Genomic DNA, 19,893 nt, shown 5'->3' with positions numbered 1-19,893 from the left:
ATTAAAATTGTGTACTTTCATAAATCGTACCAACAAAAACAAAAATGCAAGTAAAGTTTTAACTATAAATCAATATTTATCGTATCAAATTGTAATGAAACATCATCTTGCTTTCCTTTTTTCTAGGTTGGTGACCAGTTGTTAGAAGTCTGTGGTATTAATATGAGAAGTGCTACTTACCAACAAGCTGCACACGTACTTAGGCAGTGGGGTAATTCGATTACCATGCTGGTTCAATATAATCCTGATAGTAAGTATCATTTTTGACTTTGTACTAGTAATAAGAGATACATTTTAAGTACATTAAGTTATACAGGGTGATCCAAAACAACCTCCCGCATTTGAAAGACGAATAGAACAAAAATTATAGGAGATAGAAAATTGTTTATTACAAAATATAAAATGCTATTGAAAACAGTTTTTTTATTATTCTGTTCTATTGTGTGTGGAAATTACACAGCAATTTCTTAATCTGCTGTAGCGTGTTCAATGGAGGGGTAAGAGGAGTGGAAGTTATCGCGTCCGCTCCCTCTCCTGCCCTTTTCAGTCATTATTATGATTTGACCAGGAGCTCGTCGCGTGTACGCTTTTTTTTTTCTTTTTTTTCAGTAATTTTGTGATTACAGTGCAAAGAGCTCGTCACTAAAAGTTTATTATTCCACGCAATAAAAATGTTCTTGATCGAACCATTATCTTGCACTGGGTCGAGAACTTCCGAACAACAGGTTCACCGTTCCAATATCGAGGCTGTGAGACAGTCAGTTTTGTTCTACAAGGGACCATGGTGCAGCTGTTGGGCATCCAAGGGACAATGTAAAAACAGAACAAATCAGAGCAAATTAATTACAAAGTGTTTTCAGTAATATTTTATATTTTTTAATAAACAACTTTCTATCTGCAGTACTTTTCGTTTTATTCGCCTTTCAAATGTAGAAGGTTATTTTGGGTCACCCTATATATAGGGTGGACCATTTATCTTGATACGCCGTTGTAACTTTTAAACTAATGGACAAAACATCCTGTAGTTTTGTACCACGCAAATCGGCAGGAGCTTGTTTGCCATGCTCTGTAATACCATAAGGCTAACAGTGTAGCCGACTCAATGTAAAGTTGATTTTTTTTCCAAATGACATTTCGTCCGGTTATTACATATTTCAAATCTGCATGTAAAAGAAAAACATACAATATCACACTTGTAATGCAGTGTTGCAAACTAAAGATTCTATAGTATTACATGCATTTAAATTTGGTGACCTCCATAGCAGTAATAAGAGAAATGGGACAGACGGGATAGTGTACATCCAGAGTACTTTAGTGTCTAATACTATAATCGTGATATGAAAGATTTCGAATGAATATGAACAAAGTTACAAGGGATTTAAAATTTTAATTTTATCAAAAGCATTTATTTTGAAAAACTTGTTAGATAAGTACCTCGTCCAATTGCATAGAGCTTTTCAGTAGACTTGAAGATCACAATGCCGTTTACAGCAATTTGATACCTCAAACTGTTATGGAGGTATGATAAAACTGTTATAGTTCGCAACACTGCTTTAAATTACGTAATTTCTAGAACTTACTGTACTAACACCTACCAGAAAGTGTTTTTGTAATGTTATAGAAGTAAGATAAATAAAAAATTGTTTTAGAAAGTTCCCTCAAATACGGCATTTTAAGCAATATATCAAATTTTATTTTTTATTTTTTATTTTATTTATTTATTTATTTTTTTTATTTTTTTTTTTTAATATCTCCCAAATGGTCTGAGGTATCAAATTGCCGTTTACGAGATTATGATCTTTATATCTATTGAAAACCATCTACGGAAATCGATGTAATACTTAACTTAAACATTTTTTCGAAATAAAATCCTTCGAAAAAAGTCAAATTTTCAGTTCCTTGTAACTTGAGTTTCGATCGTGTTCAAGTTAAGACATGGTGAAACAGATCAAGCGTAATGTTAATGAAAATATGTAAATAATAATTAACATGTATTTTTCTTTTTTTCAGAATATCAAGAGCTTGAGGGATCAGCCAGTACAAGTAGTGACGAGGGCGCTTCCAGATCTGGATCTCCTACGCCGTGCAATTCACCAAAATCGAACAGAAACCCTCTTCCACTTCATTTAGAAGAAATTTCTCCGTCAGCCACGTCAACTCTTCGGGGAGGAATGGGGGATGCGAATTTACCCCCATCGTCGCATAATACTTTGACTCGACACCAGATCTCGCAAGCCGTATCCACACTAACCAGGCAAAATGCTTTAAGGTAAGTACAAAAGGATTTCTTGACCAAAAATAAAGTAAAATAACTGAATTAGAAAAAAAATAATAAACAAGATCTTTCCAATAGTAAATAAAAATGCTCATACGTTAAAACGTGTAAAAAACCCAATATATGCGGACTGTTTCGAGATATTCCTCACGTCTTTCCCAGCACATCTAAAGGAAACGCCGTTCGTATGAGAACTTTGGTTTAATGTTATTATGGATATACATCATTTCCAGTCTGCATTAAAATATTTGATATGGTTGGGGTTTCATCCTAGTAGGTAAAGTATAACTCCAGTTTTACGTTAAATTTAACGAAATATTAATTTGATTCCAGAAAATAACTCTATATTCATGCATTTAAAATTCACATTTAAGGGTAACCATATTAGTAAGGTTTCCTCAGTTAACGTTGTGTAGAAGAAAAAATATCATTAATAATGTATAATATATTGATATACGTGCGTCATGGCACGCCATATTTACTAGAATCGGTAAACACATGATCTGTAAGTATTTCGATAATTATCGATAAAAACTTAGTTTTTACTTTGATGAGTTGCTCTGGATTTCAGTACAGTATTTTTTAGTCTTGTAGGGGGCACGGTGGCTCAATGATAGAGCACTTACCTCTGGTCTGTGGAGTCCGTGAATCGATCCCCGGTCAAGGACGTTTGTAGTGGATAACATCGTGTCTGTAGTTTTCTCGGTTTCCTCCCACTTTTTCATTCCACCAATTAGCCCATTATCATTCACTTGCTTTAGTCATCGTCTCCTTTAACCTAAAGGGCATAATCGTGGGACGTTAAACTGAGTTTTATATATAGGGTGTTTCAGAACAACACCGACAGCGTTTGGGAGGTGATTCCTGACACCAAAATAAGACGAAAAGTATAGACCAAACTGGGTGCACAAATGCTTCCTTTCGGAGTTATAGGCTGCCGAAAACGTGAAAAAATTAACTTTAAAGGTCCATAGCTCCAAAACTATGGAGCCTACCGTAGTCGGGTCAAGACTTTACAAAGCAACTAATAGTGCTCTATCCAAAAATACATGCTTCACAATCCTGCAGTATTTCCGCAACAGTTTTTATAGAGGTAGTTAGTGAGTACTTCAGATTAATTATATGCCCGTAACCAAACTGCCTGTACAAAAATTCTTGCGTGAGTACCTTAGGATTCTGAAACATGTATTTTTGGATAGAGCACATATTAGTTGCTTTGTAAAGTCTTGACCCTACTACGGTAGGCTCCATAGTTTTGGAGCTATGGACCTTTAAAGTTCATTTTTTCACGTTTTCGACAGCCTATAACTCCGAAAGGAAGCATTTGTGCACCCAGGTTGGTCTATATTTTTCGTCTTATTTTTATGTCAGGAATCACCTCCCAAACGTTGTCAGTGTTGTTCTGAAACACCATGTATATATATATATATATATATATATATATAAAATCTTGGAAAAGTGTGAACACTGAAAGTGTACTTAGAATATTCTTTAAAAACAGTAGGTTAGATTCAGTAGTTTGTCATGTAACAACTTGCTTAAAGCAAGATGTTTTCTGTGGATAAATGTGTTAATTTTGAAATCGTCTTAAATGAACAATCCTTAAAAATGAAATCAGAATCGTTCAGGTCCATTGTTTCAAAACAAAATGTGTTGACATATTATACTTCTTAATGTAGTTTTTTAATTATGCTCACGTCTTTTATATCAAACTCCTATTTAGTAAATACTTCCATTTAAGGGGGAAGTCCCCAGGTAACTTATTAATTTGGGGTTATACTGTAAAATGAATTAAAACTAAGTATAAGCAAAGAAAAGAAAGGAGCTGCTTGAAAACTCAGTTTATGAATGCAAAGTTATCATTGAGCATGACTAAAAGAAATTGTGTGTATCTATATGCATAGCCTATGCACAGGCATCCCTGTAAATCTATATTATGCCGTACATAGCCATCAATAATTACGCCATTTAATGTAGAAATTCAATACTTACTACTGTTCTTGCCATTTGAAAAAGGGAAAAAAAAACTCTCGATATTACTGCGATTCACCTATTGTTCACTTGTGTAAATTCAGCTTGTTTTAGAAATCTCAGGATTTGTTTATTCATGTACTGTTTTGCGAGTCAAGTTTAGATTGTCCATATATGTTTGCAAGTGACAATATGGCAGAAATAGATTGAAGCACATTAATTAAATAGAGTTACATTGAATACTTTAATCCAAATTTTAATTATCAATAATAGTTAGCAACTGATAAGTTTTTTCTTTTCTTTATTACATATATACATAATATATATATATATAACGGATGTTTTAAAAATGACGCCCACGTTCGATTCCCGGTGGGGCCACTCGGTCGAAAAAGTGTAAAACGCTTTTTCAGGCCCGCCACCTTGAATGAGGTTTTTCCTGGGTTTTCCTCATTCCCACCAGGCAAATGCCGGGGTGGTACCTACCTTATAGGTCCCAGGCCACCTCCTTCCTTCCCCAATCCTTTCTTCCTTCCCTTTCCCCGGATTGTGTGCTCGCCGAGGGACGTCATCCCTCAAAAACGTGAAGGGCTAAATGGCCTTAGATGCCGAAAGCCCACAAATCTAAAATCCTATCCTATCCTATGATGCCCACGGACTACAGAGCGCTATTCTACAAGTCAAAATAAAACGAAAGATACATACACCCCGTATTTGCGCGAATATAAGCCGCGTGCGAATATAGGCCGCACCTAAACTTTTGACACGAGATTATAGAAAAAACTAAATCTCGAACATAGGCCGCAGTACTAAATTTACGAGAAAGTTCAATTAGACAGTACTTTGAAATGTATCTTTCTCTCCCTCTCCTTCTTTAACTCTCTCATAATTTAGGATGATTCATGAAGATGACCTTCTTTGTGATAGTGACTCTGACCAGCATTCTGAATCGTCTAGCGAGGGTGAAGAATCAGACACTGGTGATGCTAAAATGGTGGAAGGTGATTAGGCTTGATTTGAGTGGGTACAAACAAGTTTGACACATTTTTGCGAAACAAAGTTGCTTTTCTTTTTCCAAGAACAGTTACTATACATAAACATTCCGTATATATTATATATATTTTACTGAATAACAAAGATACGTATTCCTGTTAATAAAAGTATTAAGTGTACAAGTGTTTTTTATGCCAGTGTAAGGTGTTACCGGTAACCAATGAAAGTGGCAGTTTTTGCGAACAAGGTAAGTTTTTCTGCTATTTTCTTAAGTCCGTGATGGTTTACAAAAGTAACTGCAGAAACTTGTAATGGTATTCATTTCGACCCACAAGATACGTGTACATGTCATTTTTTAAATTAACGATTTATGATCTGAAGGGAAAAATCTCGATTATAGGTCGCATCATGATTTTTGAAGCCAAAATTAGGGAAAAAAGAGCGGCCTATATTCGCGCAAATACGGTAATTGTGTATCTTTCGGGTCCCCGTCTGGAAACGCGAATTGCACTATATGGCAATGTCGAAGATAATCACAGAGAAGATCTGCCAGTTTATCAAATAGTTACATCGATTCTTTAAGGATGAAAGTTGAAGTCGATATACGTTGACACTAGCATAACAATCGATTTTATTGCTTGATGAATTCATAGATCACTGCTAATGGTCCAGGTGCCATTATACAATGTTTTCACATTATTTTGACCTGAAATAGCGCTCTGTTGTTCGTGAGTGCCACTTTTAAAACACCCTGTATATAACAGTAAACCCCGAGTAATAAAACGAACTTCATTTAAATCTAATTTACAATAATCATATATTACGTTATATTAAACATTACTTTTATTTTAGCAAAATTGGAATAGTTTCATTCAGCAAATTCCACGCCGAATACTAACAGGTGCTTGAACAATATTAACCAATGGTAATGCACCTGTTGATGACGCGTGAATAAAAACTGCATAATTTGAGCCTTTAGAGAGTATGATTTTTTAGTAATAAAGCGCTGAGTTCGAGAGAAATTTCACTGAGACATTTTAACTGCTGTGTCTTAGGTACCTACTACCGGGATTTTTCTACAATCTGAACTAATTTCTATAAATGATCTATCCAATAAAGAAAATCCTGTAGTCAATATTTATAATGTGTTAAAATATTGAAGAGGACAATTTTTCGTTTCATAATTTTTTAACGTACAGTGTTGGATATAAATATAACAGGTTCTTGTGTTACACAGATAACATTACTCACTTTCACATATTTATGTTGTGTCTAGTACAGTATATTTTTCACCAGTCATTGCAGATATATTTACACTATTTTACTTTTTATCACACATATACATAGTACAGTAGAACCTCTCTCGTCCGCCCTCGGCTGGTCCGCCACTTCGGTTGTTCCGACTGATCCGTGCTCGAGCCGAACTTGTCCCGTCTCGTAACTCACGAGGCCCATTGTTGTTTATTGCCGTCGCGGCATTGTTGTTTACTTCCTGTTACCGCATATTCGCTTTAGTGCTTCGTTATCTCTTGTATCATTTCTTTCGTTGTGCGTGTTTTCTGTACTGTACTTTGCAGCTTTTAGTGTTTACTGTTCATTTGTTTTTACTATAGAGAACAGTACAGTCGTGTTTGAGTTCGGAGATTGCGTATTTTACTGTAAATCCGTATTTTTCTGTATTTTGTGATAATCCGACCTTTTTGGCGTTTTGACCATACCCCCCAGTCCCAAACGTGACGGAGAGGGGTTCTTCTGTACATGTATTTCATTATTACTTTGCAGTAAACACACCTCAGTTTCATTGGCATTGTTTTGACTAATGGGTTATCATGAAAGATTGTTTTTTCGGTATCTTCCCTCCTTATTTTCCGTAATTTTTTGTTCATTTCAGTAGTCCAGACGATCCAAACAAGTCTCCAGTGAGTGAGCCACGATTTGTCTTCCTAGAAACTAAGAAGTCCAGCAACTTAGGTATTAGCCTAGTAGGTGGAAACGCTGTTGGGATTTTTATTCACAGTGTTCAGCCAGATTCACCAGCTTATAAAGCTGGACTTAGGTAAGATGTTACAAGTCATTATATATTTATATTTTGTTGAATGAATATAACCCTTAAGTACGTAGTAACCATAGAATATCGAAGTTTGCTTTCCCTTACTCGTTTTACATTATCTGAAGTTGTTGGAATGATTAGTTAGATGGTCACTTTTCCTAACTTAATTGCTTTAGAATATACCAGACTGGTTCAATAGATAATTATTAAAGTAAGCACAGCGAGTTTCTACCATTCGACACCACAGTTTGGGATTAAAATCTGCCAAACACGAATCGATAACCGTTTAAAAACTGTGTTCAAAGATAAGTTTCCTGAAAGAAATGTTTAATTTTGGTTTATAATGTCATACATTTTCCTTGATGCTTCCCTCTGCATGGAGTTAAAATCCCTAAAGTATAAAATAGTGAATTGACTCTCACCCCCCCCCCCCCAAGCACTTAGAATTAAAATTAATAAAGAATGAGCTATGAATTTAGCACCCTAATGTAACATGGATTCTCAAGATTTAAAATCAATGGACAATGAGAAGGGAAACTTATCTGACCCCTTCCTAAAGTAAGTCATGATTATAACCGTTAATTTAAACCCAGGAGTACATATAATACAGTATTTATTAATTAACGAAATTTTTAATAGGAAGTCCCACTTTCGTAAGTGTTTTTTTTAAGCACATACTGCTGGTTTAATCACATCCTATGGCTTTCATTATATAGTGAGAAAACATTGCCAGTATTGTCAATCTTACATGTAACGTTCTGAAAACCAAAATACGAGGACCGTTCGGAAAGTAACCTCCGATTGGTTCAAAAAGAAACACCAGAGTATATAAGAAGAATTTATTATATACATCCTTGCTCTGTTTTTCAATATAGTTTCCATAAACATTCAAGCACTTATCATTTCTCTGCACTAGCTTAGAAATTCCATCAGCATAAAAATCCCCTGCCTGTGCCTTGAGCTACAGTGCGTCCTGTAGCCTAACCTCTGTTGTCATTACGTCATATAACATAGTCCTGGAAATTTGTGGAAATTCATCAGTAAACTCCGAGATTGTGAAACGTCTGTTTTCACGAACTGTTCCATTAATTTTCTGTACGAGTTCATCAGTGACCGCTGATGGCCTGCCACTCCTCTCTTCGTCATGAATGTTTGTTCGTCCACTTTTAAATGAACGAAACCATTCACGAACAACTTCACTCATCACACTTGGTCCATACAAGGCACAAACTTCCCGTTGAATAGCTGTAGAATATTGTTTTGCCATAAGAAAGCGTATAACAGTTCGCATCTCACACTTAGCAGGGTTTTCCACTGCAGCATACATTTTGAGACGCTACAAAAGTGGAACTAGTGATCAGACAACCTTCACTCTACCACTGCTGGATGCAGACTGATCTACTGCGCACGTCTACTGCGTCCACTACTTCACGCACACTGACCAATCGGAGGTTACTTTCCGAACGCGCTTCATATATAATTCAGATTATAATGGATAATTTATAACAAATACAATGGCTTCAAATATACTAATGTTCCTGTTTCATTCACTTAACTGTGGCTTGAATTTTATCGTGAAAAATTTTACCGGTAAAGTTGTCTTTGCCAATAACATGCTGAAAAAACTAAATAGTATTTTTAAATAAATGAATAATGTAATAATTATAGAAGGTTTAATACACAAATAATGTCACTTTCAGTATTTGTTAGGAATAATAGGTTATCCTGCTTAGAACTTGTCGATCTGAGGAGATTCTGTATGCCGTGGTACTCTTGATATGATAATTTGTAAATGTTGAACTCACTTGATAAGTTTATCAGAAATGTACAGGTGTACTGCGTCTTCTTTAATTGAACTGTAAGAAACTAACCTAGATAGATAATATATAGCAAGTGAAAAAGTGAATGACTGAATCGAGACTCGAACCCGGGATTTTCGGCGTACCGTGTCGATGCGTTAACCACTACGCTACCCAGTCCGATCCCAAAACGGCCATACACTCCCACTCTGTGGTGCTTTTCTACTCAGACCACGTGACTAGCTGTTGTGCTTGGGAAAATCCAGTGTATGTGTTCAGAACATTGCTAACAGTTGTATTATCATTATATTAATGAAAGTAGGAAACAGCTGATTTAAACTTACTTCACTCACTTGATCTGAGTGGAAGAGCACCGAAGAATGGGAGAGCGTATGGCTGTTCTGGGTAGCAGAGTGGTTAAAATTTCGGCACGGTACGCTGAAGGGATCCCGAGTTCGAGTGCCGGTTCAGTTATGCACTGTTTCACTCTTTGTGTATTGTGTATAGAGGATTTGATGTATAAAAATAGATTTAAATTAGTTGTGTCCTCTTTTCATTAATATAATCTAGATAGAACTCATTTAAACTATGCTTGTGTTGATAATGATGTACTACTTAAGATACCAGAACTTCTGAAACCTTTTTCAGTAATTCTGTGTTTCCAGGTGACTAACAATAGTTGTTTCCATCTTTTGTCCAAATTTCGTCATTAATAAATTTGTAAGCGCATTCCTGAGTTTAAGTTAATAATCAGTTATATATTCTGAGCCTTCTAAGTTATGTATAAGATGATGTTATCATGTACATAGACTGTTATAAAGTATTTTTCCGCAGAACTGGAGACCAAATCTTAGAATATAACGGGACTGACCTTCGGCAAGCAACAGCAGAAGAAGCAGCTTACGAACTAGCAAAACCAGCTGATAAAGTCACCCTTCTTGCTCAATACAGCATGGAACGTAAGTGTTAACATATGTTGTTTGAGTACTACGTACTGTGCAGTAAGAATATTGCGTTTTTTTTTTTTTTTTTTTTTTTTTTTTTTTTTTTTTTTTTTTTTTTTTTTTTTTTTTTTTTTTTTTTTTAACGCTTCGAACCATTCTTTTGAATTCTGGTGAAAACAAAGCAGGACCATGGAAATAAAAGGAATCTTATTTTGTGCTAATCTAACCCAGTCAGCTTCTCGATCAAATTTGCTGTTTATTGTTTTGTTTTTTTTTTTGTATGTGTATATAGCTCAGAAGTAGGTATACACCCCTGCATTGATCAAGTTATGGATTTATTTGCTTCGACTGTTCCGGGCTTAAGTTATAAGTAAAAAGACGTTAAGAACAAATAATAAAGAAACTAGGTCTACTTGTTTGATAACAATAAGAATACAGGAAGCTGATCAGTACGGGATAGTATACTTACTTTTGGGCCACCCTGTATATATATTCAAAGGTCATTTACTCGAGATTTTCATCTTTACTTTTGAGCAACAATAGCGAAGAACAAAGTATGGTAATTGTGAAAAAAAAATCGAATTCGAGATCCAGTGGATTTTACACGTTTCATGACTCCTACGTGATTTTTTAAGTTTTGGTGTCTGTTCCTCTGTCCGTCCCAATATAAAGATGTTCATTCGCCTAGAGGCCATACCGTTCAACGTATTGGGATCAAATTATAAACTTCTTTATATATATATAAAATTCTCTAGTTGCTTTTTCCGAATTTTCTTTCTACCTCAATAATAAGGCTTCTTTACTGAAGAATGAAAACAAAAGATTTTGATTTTGATGGTGGTGACTACATCGAAGGACAATAAGTTTAATAGTGGTACCTCTGTTGTAGCATTTGTCAATAAATTGTTGAACTATTAAAGTTCCAACCATCGTAATTCGATAATTGATAATACAGAGGATTTTTGAAGTAAATTTGTTTTTACGATTTTACATTTTCAGTACGATTTAAGATAGGTCTGTTAAAGCATGTTGAAGTTCAATATTAAATTGATATTAAAGGTTGTTTTCTGTTGCAGGCTACAATGACATAAAGGACAAACCAGGTGATAGTTTTTACATTCGTGCTCTGTTTGATCGAAAGGGAGACGTATCGGACTCTCTGCAGCTACACTTTCAAAAAGAAGATATTCTTTATGTTGACAACACCATGTTCAACGGTGTTCCCGGAAACTGGAGGGCATGGCTCGTCGACGAGGATGGGCATCATAGACAATGTGGAATTATACCAAGCAAATACAAGTGAGTGACGAATCTCTCTAGTATTCAAATGTTAATTCTTGTATCAGTAATGCTTGTTTTGCTCTCTATGGTTTACTTTTGTCTTTATTTTAGACACCTGTTTGTGCTTGAGCATTCATCATTAGACTTTGTACTACATTGAGATCACGTAGAGGAAGTTCTTATCGTAAGATTTTAAACATAACCGCGTTGTTGAAGAATAGTGGCAGAAAAGATGTTCCATATATTTATTACTAGCAGAATACCCGTTCTTTGCACGGGAAGAATAGGTTTCGTTCTGGAGATAAAGGGCTGAATTTGAGTTTAAACTGCATCGGAAGTGTCACTTTTCGTCTCAGCGACCCCGAAAAGTATGGATTCGATACTAATATCGGTCATTTTCGATTATTTTGATATATCTCCTCCCTCCCCCAAGTTGCGAGGTTGGATTTGGATTTAAATGGCATCGGAAGTGTCACTGTTCATCTCAACGATCCCGAAAACTATGGATTCGACACTAATATCGGACATTTTCTATCATTTTTATTTATCTTCCCCTCCCCCAAATTGTGAGACTGAATTTGGATTTAAACGGCATTGGAAGTATCACTTTTCGTCGCAGCGACCGCGAAAACTATAGATTCGACACAAATATAGGTCGTTTTCGATCATTTTTTTACATCACCCCCTAACTCTCCCTTACCTTGTACGGTCAAAGTAAAATGATAAAAAAAAAAAAAACATTCCAGGCCCGAACCTCATCTATGTTGAATATTTGCTCCAGATCGGTCGGGTGATTCGAGAGTTATGAAGTCACAAACATAGTCACTTTCACTTTTATTTATATATATTGGAATGTAGTTTTGTTGAAAAAAAAATCGTGGCCACCTACCTCTTTCTAAAAGACTCTGCACCCTTACCCACATTTGAAATTGTATCTCAAACAAATATGGGTTTTCTTCAGCCATTGAAATCTTTATTCAGAGTCAATGTAGAACTCCCTCATGACCAAGGGGCCGCGGTGGCTCAGTGGTAGAGCGTTCACCTCTGGTGCTTGGGGTCCCGGGTTCGATCCCAGCCCCCGCCAAGTGAACTTTGTGGTGGACAAACACCGTGTGCGTGGGTTTTCTCGGGGTTCTCCCGTTTCCTCCCACTTTCTTCATTCCACCATTTCATTCATCACTCATCATCACCGTCTCCTTTAGCCTAACCGGCATAACCGTGGGACGTAAAACTCAAAGATTTCATTTCATTTTTTTCCCTCATGACCAAAGGTACTTTGGCGTGGTTCGATTCCCGGTAGGAGCTAATGTGGTTCGGATTCCACATTAAGCTGTAGGTCCACGTCTCATATAGCCTGGCTGCTGAAAGGGACGGTAAACTGAAAGTCAAATTAAAATCAGAGCCAATGTAACAGAATTTCCAGCGTACACTTACCAGAATACGGTATTTTAAAGCAAAGAGGGTGGCCAAGATTTTTTAAATAAGACTGCACATGTTGAAAATATGAGGAGAAAAGATTTAAAAAAATAATAAAGTTTAATTATTCAGTGCTTGAAAAAATTCATGTGTGCAGATGGAATCCTAAATTCAAACGAATAAATTTTTATTTTAATCTTAATTTCTTCTTATCTTGTTCAGTTTTAATTTGTCGTAATGACAAAAGCAGAACTTTGTCACTTATCCAATGTTAATGGAAAAATAATTTTACTTATGCTAAATAATAAGAAGAAGAAGCGAAAGAAGAAAAATAAAAATTACTTCCATGTTGGATCACGTAAGAAAGACCTTTGAGATATGTTATTAAGAGAATTATTAAGTGTAGAAGTCCGGTCAGGATCAGAGAATTTATCGTAGGAATAGAGTGGCAGTTCTAGAGGAAGACACGTATCAAGTAGTTTATACTCTGTAGAGATGGGAGAAATTACTCCCTGTAGTAAGAGGAAACTTTCAGTGTAGAAACTTCAAGATGTTTAGAGTGGGGGTTTTAGAGGCCTTTGGCTCGGACGACGTAGGAACGATAAAATTCCACCAAGATAAGACTAAAAGCAAATTAAGATTAAAATACAATTTGTTTGCTAGATTCAGAATTTCACCTGAACACGTGATGGTTTCAAACATTGAATAATTGAACTGTACTTTTTTTTTTTTTTTTTAAATCCTTTGCCCCTATATTTGAAACATACTATGAGATAATTCAGCATTTTGTCACAAGTGTTACGGGCTCAGATGGGCTAGTCTGGGCCTGTAACACAAGAGAACAGTCCTTGTGGCAACGACGTGTGTTAAGTGTCTTGATGTAAAGTCTAAACTAAGACTAAAATTGCAGTCTGTCTACCGTGTTGGAAAACTTTTTTTTTTTAAACGGAGAAATTGGGATATAAGCCTGGAATTTTCGAAGTTAGTATTACCGATGGTAAGTAAGGTGAGTTAAATATGAACGAGTAGAAAAGGATTGCAAGAATTATTGGTTCTGGTAGTGCAAGTGGTACTTCAGCGCCAATCTAAGGTAGGCAGCCCCTCCGTGGTTTCCAGGGCTTCGACTCTGCCCAGTTGTGACCATACCGTGGGATTCAGTTCCTTGCTATGTCAAAACCTCTTCCTACTAACCAGACCACACTATCACTCCGGATCTTTATTCGCAGCAGTTGCAAGGGTGCAACACTCGTTGCAGCAGAAGGTGCCAGCGTTGGCTAATCGCAAGGGTGTTATCAATATACGAGACTACACGTGGCAAGGACGACCAAGAATATCATTCAGCGACTTGGCTGGAAGACACTGGGAGACATGACCACCTACTCGGCGGACTTAGCGCCATCAGATTACTCCCTGTTCCATTCGCTGGACAACCGCATACATGCAAAATCTTTCGATAATGAGGCAGACTGTGGCACGCACTCATGGATTTCTTGGCACCCAAGATCCCTGAGTTTTATTGCTAGGCCATTGTACAGCTCCAGGAATGTTGGAAAAAGGTGCCGGTGGAGATTACTTCAAGAGTAACGCTGAGTACCGTGCGCTGAGTGTGTGTGTGTCTTGTTTTTGACGACCACGAATGGCGTGAGCTATCTTGGTTATCTTGATCTTTTGGTTCCATACAATTAACCCTTATTTCTGATATATGTAAATAACATTTACCGTGTTTACTCGCGTAATAGTCACCTTCGCATAATACTCACACCTTAAGTTTGATATAAAAACATTCACCAAAAAAATTCCCCACATAAAAGTCTCTGTCTGCGGGATTTTAGTTTCCCGATTATGTAAATATGTCGTTCTTTTGTGCCAATTCCAAGGAGACTTGCTTTTTTCCTTTATTCTATTTTATTTTATTTTTTATTTTTTTGTCTCCCACGAATTGTTAAGTTAATAGTTAAATTTTTACAAGTTTTAATATTTTACCGTATGTAAGCTATAGTTTATTTTTTATGTTAACAATTATGTATGTATTCGAAATTTAAAATTGTTTTGATCATAACGATAATTGAATGGGAACTTCCGTCGCGTAATAGTCGCAGCTGGATTTTTGTATTTAAAAATTGGCACAAAAAGTGGGACTATAATGCGAGTAAAAACGGTAATATAGATCAACATGTTATGTACACACAAAACACATATTGCCATTGACTTACTAATTATTTCCACAGCTGTCGCGTGTGTGTAAGTCCTAATTATTCAGTTTTGTATTCTTCACAGAGTGGAAGAAGAACTACTGTTGCGTCGTAGTCTGGGAGACCTTGAAGGCGATGCGAGGCGAGGATCCACGTCGGCAAGGCGGAGTTTTTTTCGTCGGAAAAAGCACCAAAGAAGTTCTTCCAGGGATTCAAAGGAACTCGCTAGTTTTTCAGACATTAGTCTAGGCTGGTACAGCGACTCTGGAACTCTGAATGAAGAAAATGCTCTCTGCTCGTATCAACGAGTAGAGAGGTTAGACTGTAAGTATTCATTTTAGGTTTGTGATAGTAAATTGTAGTTCCCAGTTGTGTTTTGACAAGTTTAGTTTTAGTATTGCAACAATAGATCAAAGTTTGTATTTGAAATATTGTCTGAGGAATCAATTTGGAAAATTGCGAGATGTGTGACAATAATGGACTAGGAATGGTTTTCTTAAAATTTAATTTCATATAATCCAGTAGCGGTTCGTGGTCTGTAGAAGCACCGGTTGCAATGTTGCAATATCAAAGGTATGTAGGTATGCGCAAGTGTTCCCCTTCCCCAGCATTCTTGAGTCTTATCCAAAAAATATTCAGGAAATATGAAGAGGAAAGTCCTTTTAAGCCCCATTTGTATATTTATTGACTAAAGTGTATTCTCTAATATTGATTTAACCCTTAATTAGTCGCATGCGGAATTTTGTTCCGCACTTTTACATTTCTCTTTTTGTTTTCCTTACTTTCCATCGTATGCTTTTGAACTTTTGTCTAGCTGTCTTTTAAAGTTTCACGATTAAACAACAATACATATTTGAATTGTTGCCCAAGCCACTGGTGAATATTTTGTTATTTATTTTGGAGTGATGCAGTTTGCGGAGCAAAGTTCCGCGCGCGACTAAATAAGTTACCCTTTTTTTCTTCTACAAATTCTACGCTTTCTTTCAGTTTATTGTTTTTAGCCGAAAACAATTAAGCGGTTCGGTAACTACGAAACATATCACAAGCAAACGCCACCACCACTATTTTTTAAAATTTATTTTACAAAAATATATTTTCAGGTACAGTTCATTTGTAAGCAACTGAAGTTATAAGCGGTTTATATGTGCATTGTGCGCTCTGAAAATAAATACATAAAGAAGAGAGTTAGTCTTTTCTTTCAAAATGGATCATGTGGGCAGAATTAGAAACATGTTGCTGGAAGTTCTGGCTGAAGACGACAATTTAGTTGTTCCGGATATGGAAGATGGTGATGAAGAAGATATCATTGAAGAAAGCGACCATATCTCTGCCAGTAAAGAATCAGCAGATGAAGGTGAAGTGTTGCCACAAGCAGATCATGTGGAATCACTTTCAAATACTACTGCACGGGGACCATATCTTCTAGGAAAGGACAATGTCACTAAATGGTACGCACATGCTCCACGGCAAAATATACGAAGAAGTCAGAATATTTTGACCCATTTACCAGGAGTCAAAGGACATGCTAAAGAAGCGAAAACGTCGAGCGAATTTTGGAGTTTGTTCTTTAGTACGTATATGCTGGAGAGAATCGTTGAATTTACAAACCAGTTATTTGAAACACATAGGGACGCTTATAGCAGAGAAAGAGATGCTCAAAATACTAATATAACAGAAGTAAAGGCCTTGCTCTGCCTTCTGTATCTTGCAGGAGGACTGAACTTGCAGGAGGAGAATAATTAGTCAATAGCATAAAATAACTTAAGACGACTATTAAAACAAATATTTTAACCTAAATTTAAATAAAAATTTAAAAAAAAAACAAATATTACACGAGTTTTACTATGTAGTTATTATGCGGAACAAAATTCCGCACGCGACTAATTAAGTAACTTTTTTCACGCGACTAGTTAAGGGTTAATATATAAGGTATTTCCTTTTTTCCAAACAACCACTATCAATGTACGTTTATACACTATTTATATACTAAACTTCTACGTTCATGTTATTGAACAAGAGATAAATCGAGTTGAGTTGATTTTAGTTCAGCGTCCCTTTCAGCAGCGAGGCTATATGAGACGTGCACCTACTGATTAACATAGAATCAGAACCATTTGAGCTCCCGCCGGGAAGAGATAAATCGAATATATAGCATGTGCTGTAAGCCATTAATGATATCGTTAACCCAAAAAGAAGAAAAAAAGCAAGAAAATTGCATATATTCATGCACGCAATTAAACAGAATTATTTAAGTAAACTATGCATTATTTTAAAATGGAAAGTCTTTCTTTGTTCTTTTCGAGCTTCAGATCTTTCTATGACCTCATTGAAATCTAAAATTGTGCTCACCAAGTTTTTTCTGAATAGAAAGCATCGCTACTGCAAATATTTTCTGCTTTATTTTCTTTAGGGTACAGAAACACCTCTCTCCTCCGACAATATGCATTTTGTTAGCATTTCTTTGTATGAATATAAGTGACAGAAGGTCCATTTTCAGTAACCACTTATTTTTGTCTGCTGTTCCACTATAAAAAAGCATGAAATATAAGATTTTTCCTTCGAAAATAAAACAAAAATAATATTTTAACATTCCAGCAATTTAGGCTGAATAAGCCAGATGAGTATTGAAAGTGAATGATTTGAGATAAATATTTTATGCTTTCCTGCTAGAAATCGAACACGGGATCTGTGCCACGAAAGACACAGAGCTAGGAATTAGGGAATTAGACCAATGGTAAGACATTTTCTTCTTCGAGACTCGATCCCTCCCTCCTTCCCCCAGAATAGGATATTTTTTTTATTTTAAAAATTATCCCAAGAATTTTCACCTTTATATTATAAACGTAAAATAAAATCTATTGACTTCGAACGACCTCCCTCCCCCAAACATTCAGCCTGGAACCGCCCCTGCTACCACCAGACGCGTATTTGTTCTTTGCGAGTTTCTGTTTTGTGAATAATTTCCTTCTTCCAAGCGTCTATATCTCACTCACCCTATCAATTGAGTCAAGCGCTGCCAAGCGGAGGAATTCGTAACTACTACAGAAGCTGACTATATACCAGTTGCGGACGAAGGTGCAGCTGGAAGAGGGCAATACGGGAGGATAACAGCGATGCAAGAATAAATCCACTTCCTCATGTTAAGAGATAGGAGCTCGCTGTCATATGCTCAGTGTTACTGCTTCCAGTGGTAACACTCGTTGCGACTGGAAATGTAAATCACTCTCTCTATCTTTTAGTTTTTTTTTAATTGAATTTTTTTTAGAAATGCATCAATACTGTTTTGCGCTCAAAAGCAGTTTATTTTTTACTAATACACTACTTTAATGCGTAAAAATATCTATAGTATTTAAAAAAATATCCGGTTGCACAACCATGCAACATATAGTACCAGTCGCCGCTGATATAATCTTATCCAATCCTTAAATGTGCCCACTTTCGGTCTTCTATGTTAGCGAAACATTTAATAATTCCTCTGTGCATCTTCATCAACAATTACCGATCTGTCAAAACGTTCAGATTCGTCACCCGCGTGGTTTGAAACAGCCCATTAAAACACTACATTCCATCTCAACTTCCGCTTCAATATCCTCAGAATCCTTCCGTCTAAACTTTAACACGTATCTCAGAAAGAGGGAACACACATACATCGCCATCCTAGCGACCTGTGGTCTTAACCACCATCATGCATATGCACTATATATATATATAAAATATACTTTTTTTTTAATGCATATTTCTTCTTGTTTCTTTATTCTTAATATTGTTACTACAGTATTACGAAACTCATAATATGTGTCCTGCATTGTTCATAATCCATTTTTACTTGCCATTTTCTTGCCTCATAGTTCACATTGCATCTCAGCGTATCACGTCTTGCTTTAATATTGTTTTTATTACCCCTACTTATTTCATATTTATTTTTACAAGAAAAGATATTTCTTTCGGGGGCACGATGGCTCAGTGGTAGTACGCAGGGTATCTACTGATACTGGAAATACTGGAATTTAATTTTGATACTGGAAATTCTGGAAATATACTTGAATTTCGTTCCACATACTGGAAAAATCATGAAACTGGTAATTTATAACAATACTTTTTTGTAATTGTTTTAATAGTCTTAGAAACAATTTTGTATCCATTGAGATTGTGATTTTTTTCCAAAGCAAGAGTTGTATACATTTTGTAATTAGACATTTAAAGCAGTGGATGGAGTAGAGGGCTGTGAGGGGAGTTGAGATATCCTTTTAAAAATGTTAAAAAATCATTGTATTTTAAAAAAATAAAGATTAACTAAATTTATTAAAAATAAAATATTCTTTTGTTGGTAAAACAATTACAAACCTGAAATCATCAAGAGTATGATTATTCCTAAAGAACTTTAAAAAAATCATTGTATTAGGTATACAGGAATTTTGCTAATAGTTATACTGAATATACTGAAAGTATACTGGAATTTTGAAAATGAAACTCAGTAGACACCCTGAGAGCACTTACCTCTGGTGCGTGGGGTTCCTGGTTCGATCTCCGCCCGGTTACTCCCGTTTCCTACCACATTCTCATTCCACCAATTCTTCCATCATCATTCACTTGCCTTAATTATCGTCTCCCTTAGCCTAAAGGGCGTAAACGTGGGACGTTAAACAAAGATTTCATTTTTTATGGAAAGATATTTCTGATCAACCCGTTCTTTAAGTTTTTGTCAGCCTATTTTGAACTCTCTCTCTTTCCGTTCTCTGTCAGTACTACCACGTAATCCTAGTATCTTCATGAGGTTGCTTATACCACTATATTTCGTTGGCCTTGTAGGTGTTCCTCTCATTCTGATGAAGCATAAGGGAAAACCCGTACCAAGTTCTTTCTAATGCTAGTGTCAAATCAAACAAAATTTATAACTATATTAACAGTCTATTTCAATCCCTTTTCTGTAAATCTCATTAATATGACTACGGTTGTGAGTAGATAACCTTTA

The 19,893-nt window shown here is 35.9% G+C and overlaps 1 protein-coding gene across 6 annotated transcripts in view; it reads left to right on the top strand.

Moving 5' to 3' along the window:
- Dlg5 (MAGUK family member discs large 5) overlaps positions 1–19,893 on the top strand; it is a 147,867-nt gene that overhangs the window by 104,238 nt on the left and 23,736 nt on the right. For 5 of the 6 annotated variants that reach the window (XM_081729466.1, XM_081729467.1, XM_081729462.1 and 2 more), the window contains 6 exons: positions 127–250; positions 2,011–2,269; positions 7,131–7,295; positions 9,923–10,047; positions 11,109–11,331; positions 15,007–15,245. In XM_081729466.1, the coding sequence (XP_081585592.1) occupies positions 127–250; positions 2,011–2,269; positions 7,131–7,295; positions 9,923–10,047; positions 11,109–11,331; positions 15,007–15,245 (1,135 nt within the window). The remainder of the gene's footprint in view (positions 1–126; positions 251–2,010; positions 2,270–7,130; positions 7,296–9,922; positions 10,048–11,108; positions 11,332–15,006; positions 15,246–19,893) is intronic. The other variant, XM_081729465.1, reaches the window with a different exon arrangement.

This window comes from Thermobia domestica, chromosome 10 (assembly GCF_964235325.1).
Source record: "Thermobia domestica chromosome 10, izTheDome1.hap1.1, whole genome shotgun sequence".
Lineage (NCBI taxonomy): Eukaryota > Metazoa > Arthropoda > Insecta > Zygentoma > Lepismatidae > Thermobia > Thermobia domestica.
The sequence above is the reverse complement of the archived record's forward strand: the minus strand, read 5'-3'. Positions and strand labels throughout refer to the sequence as shown.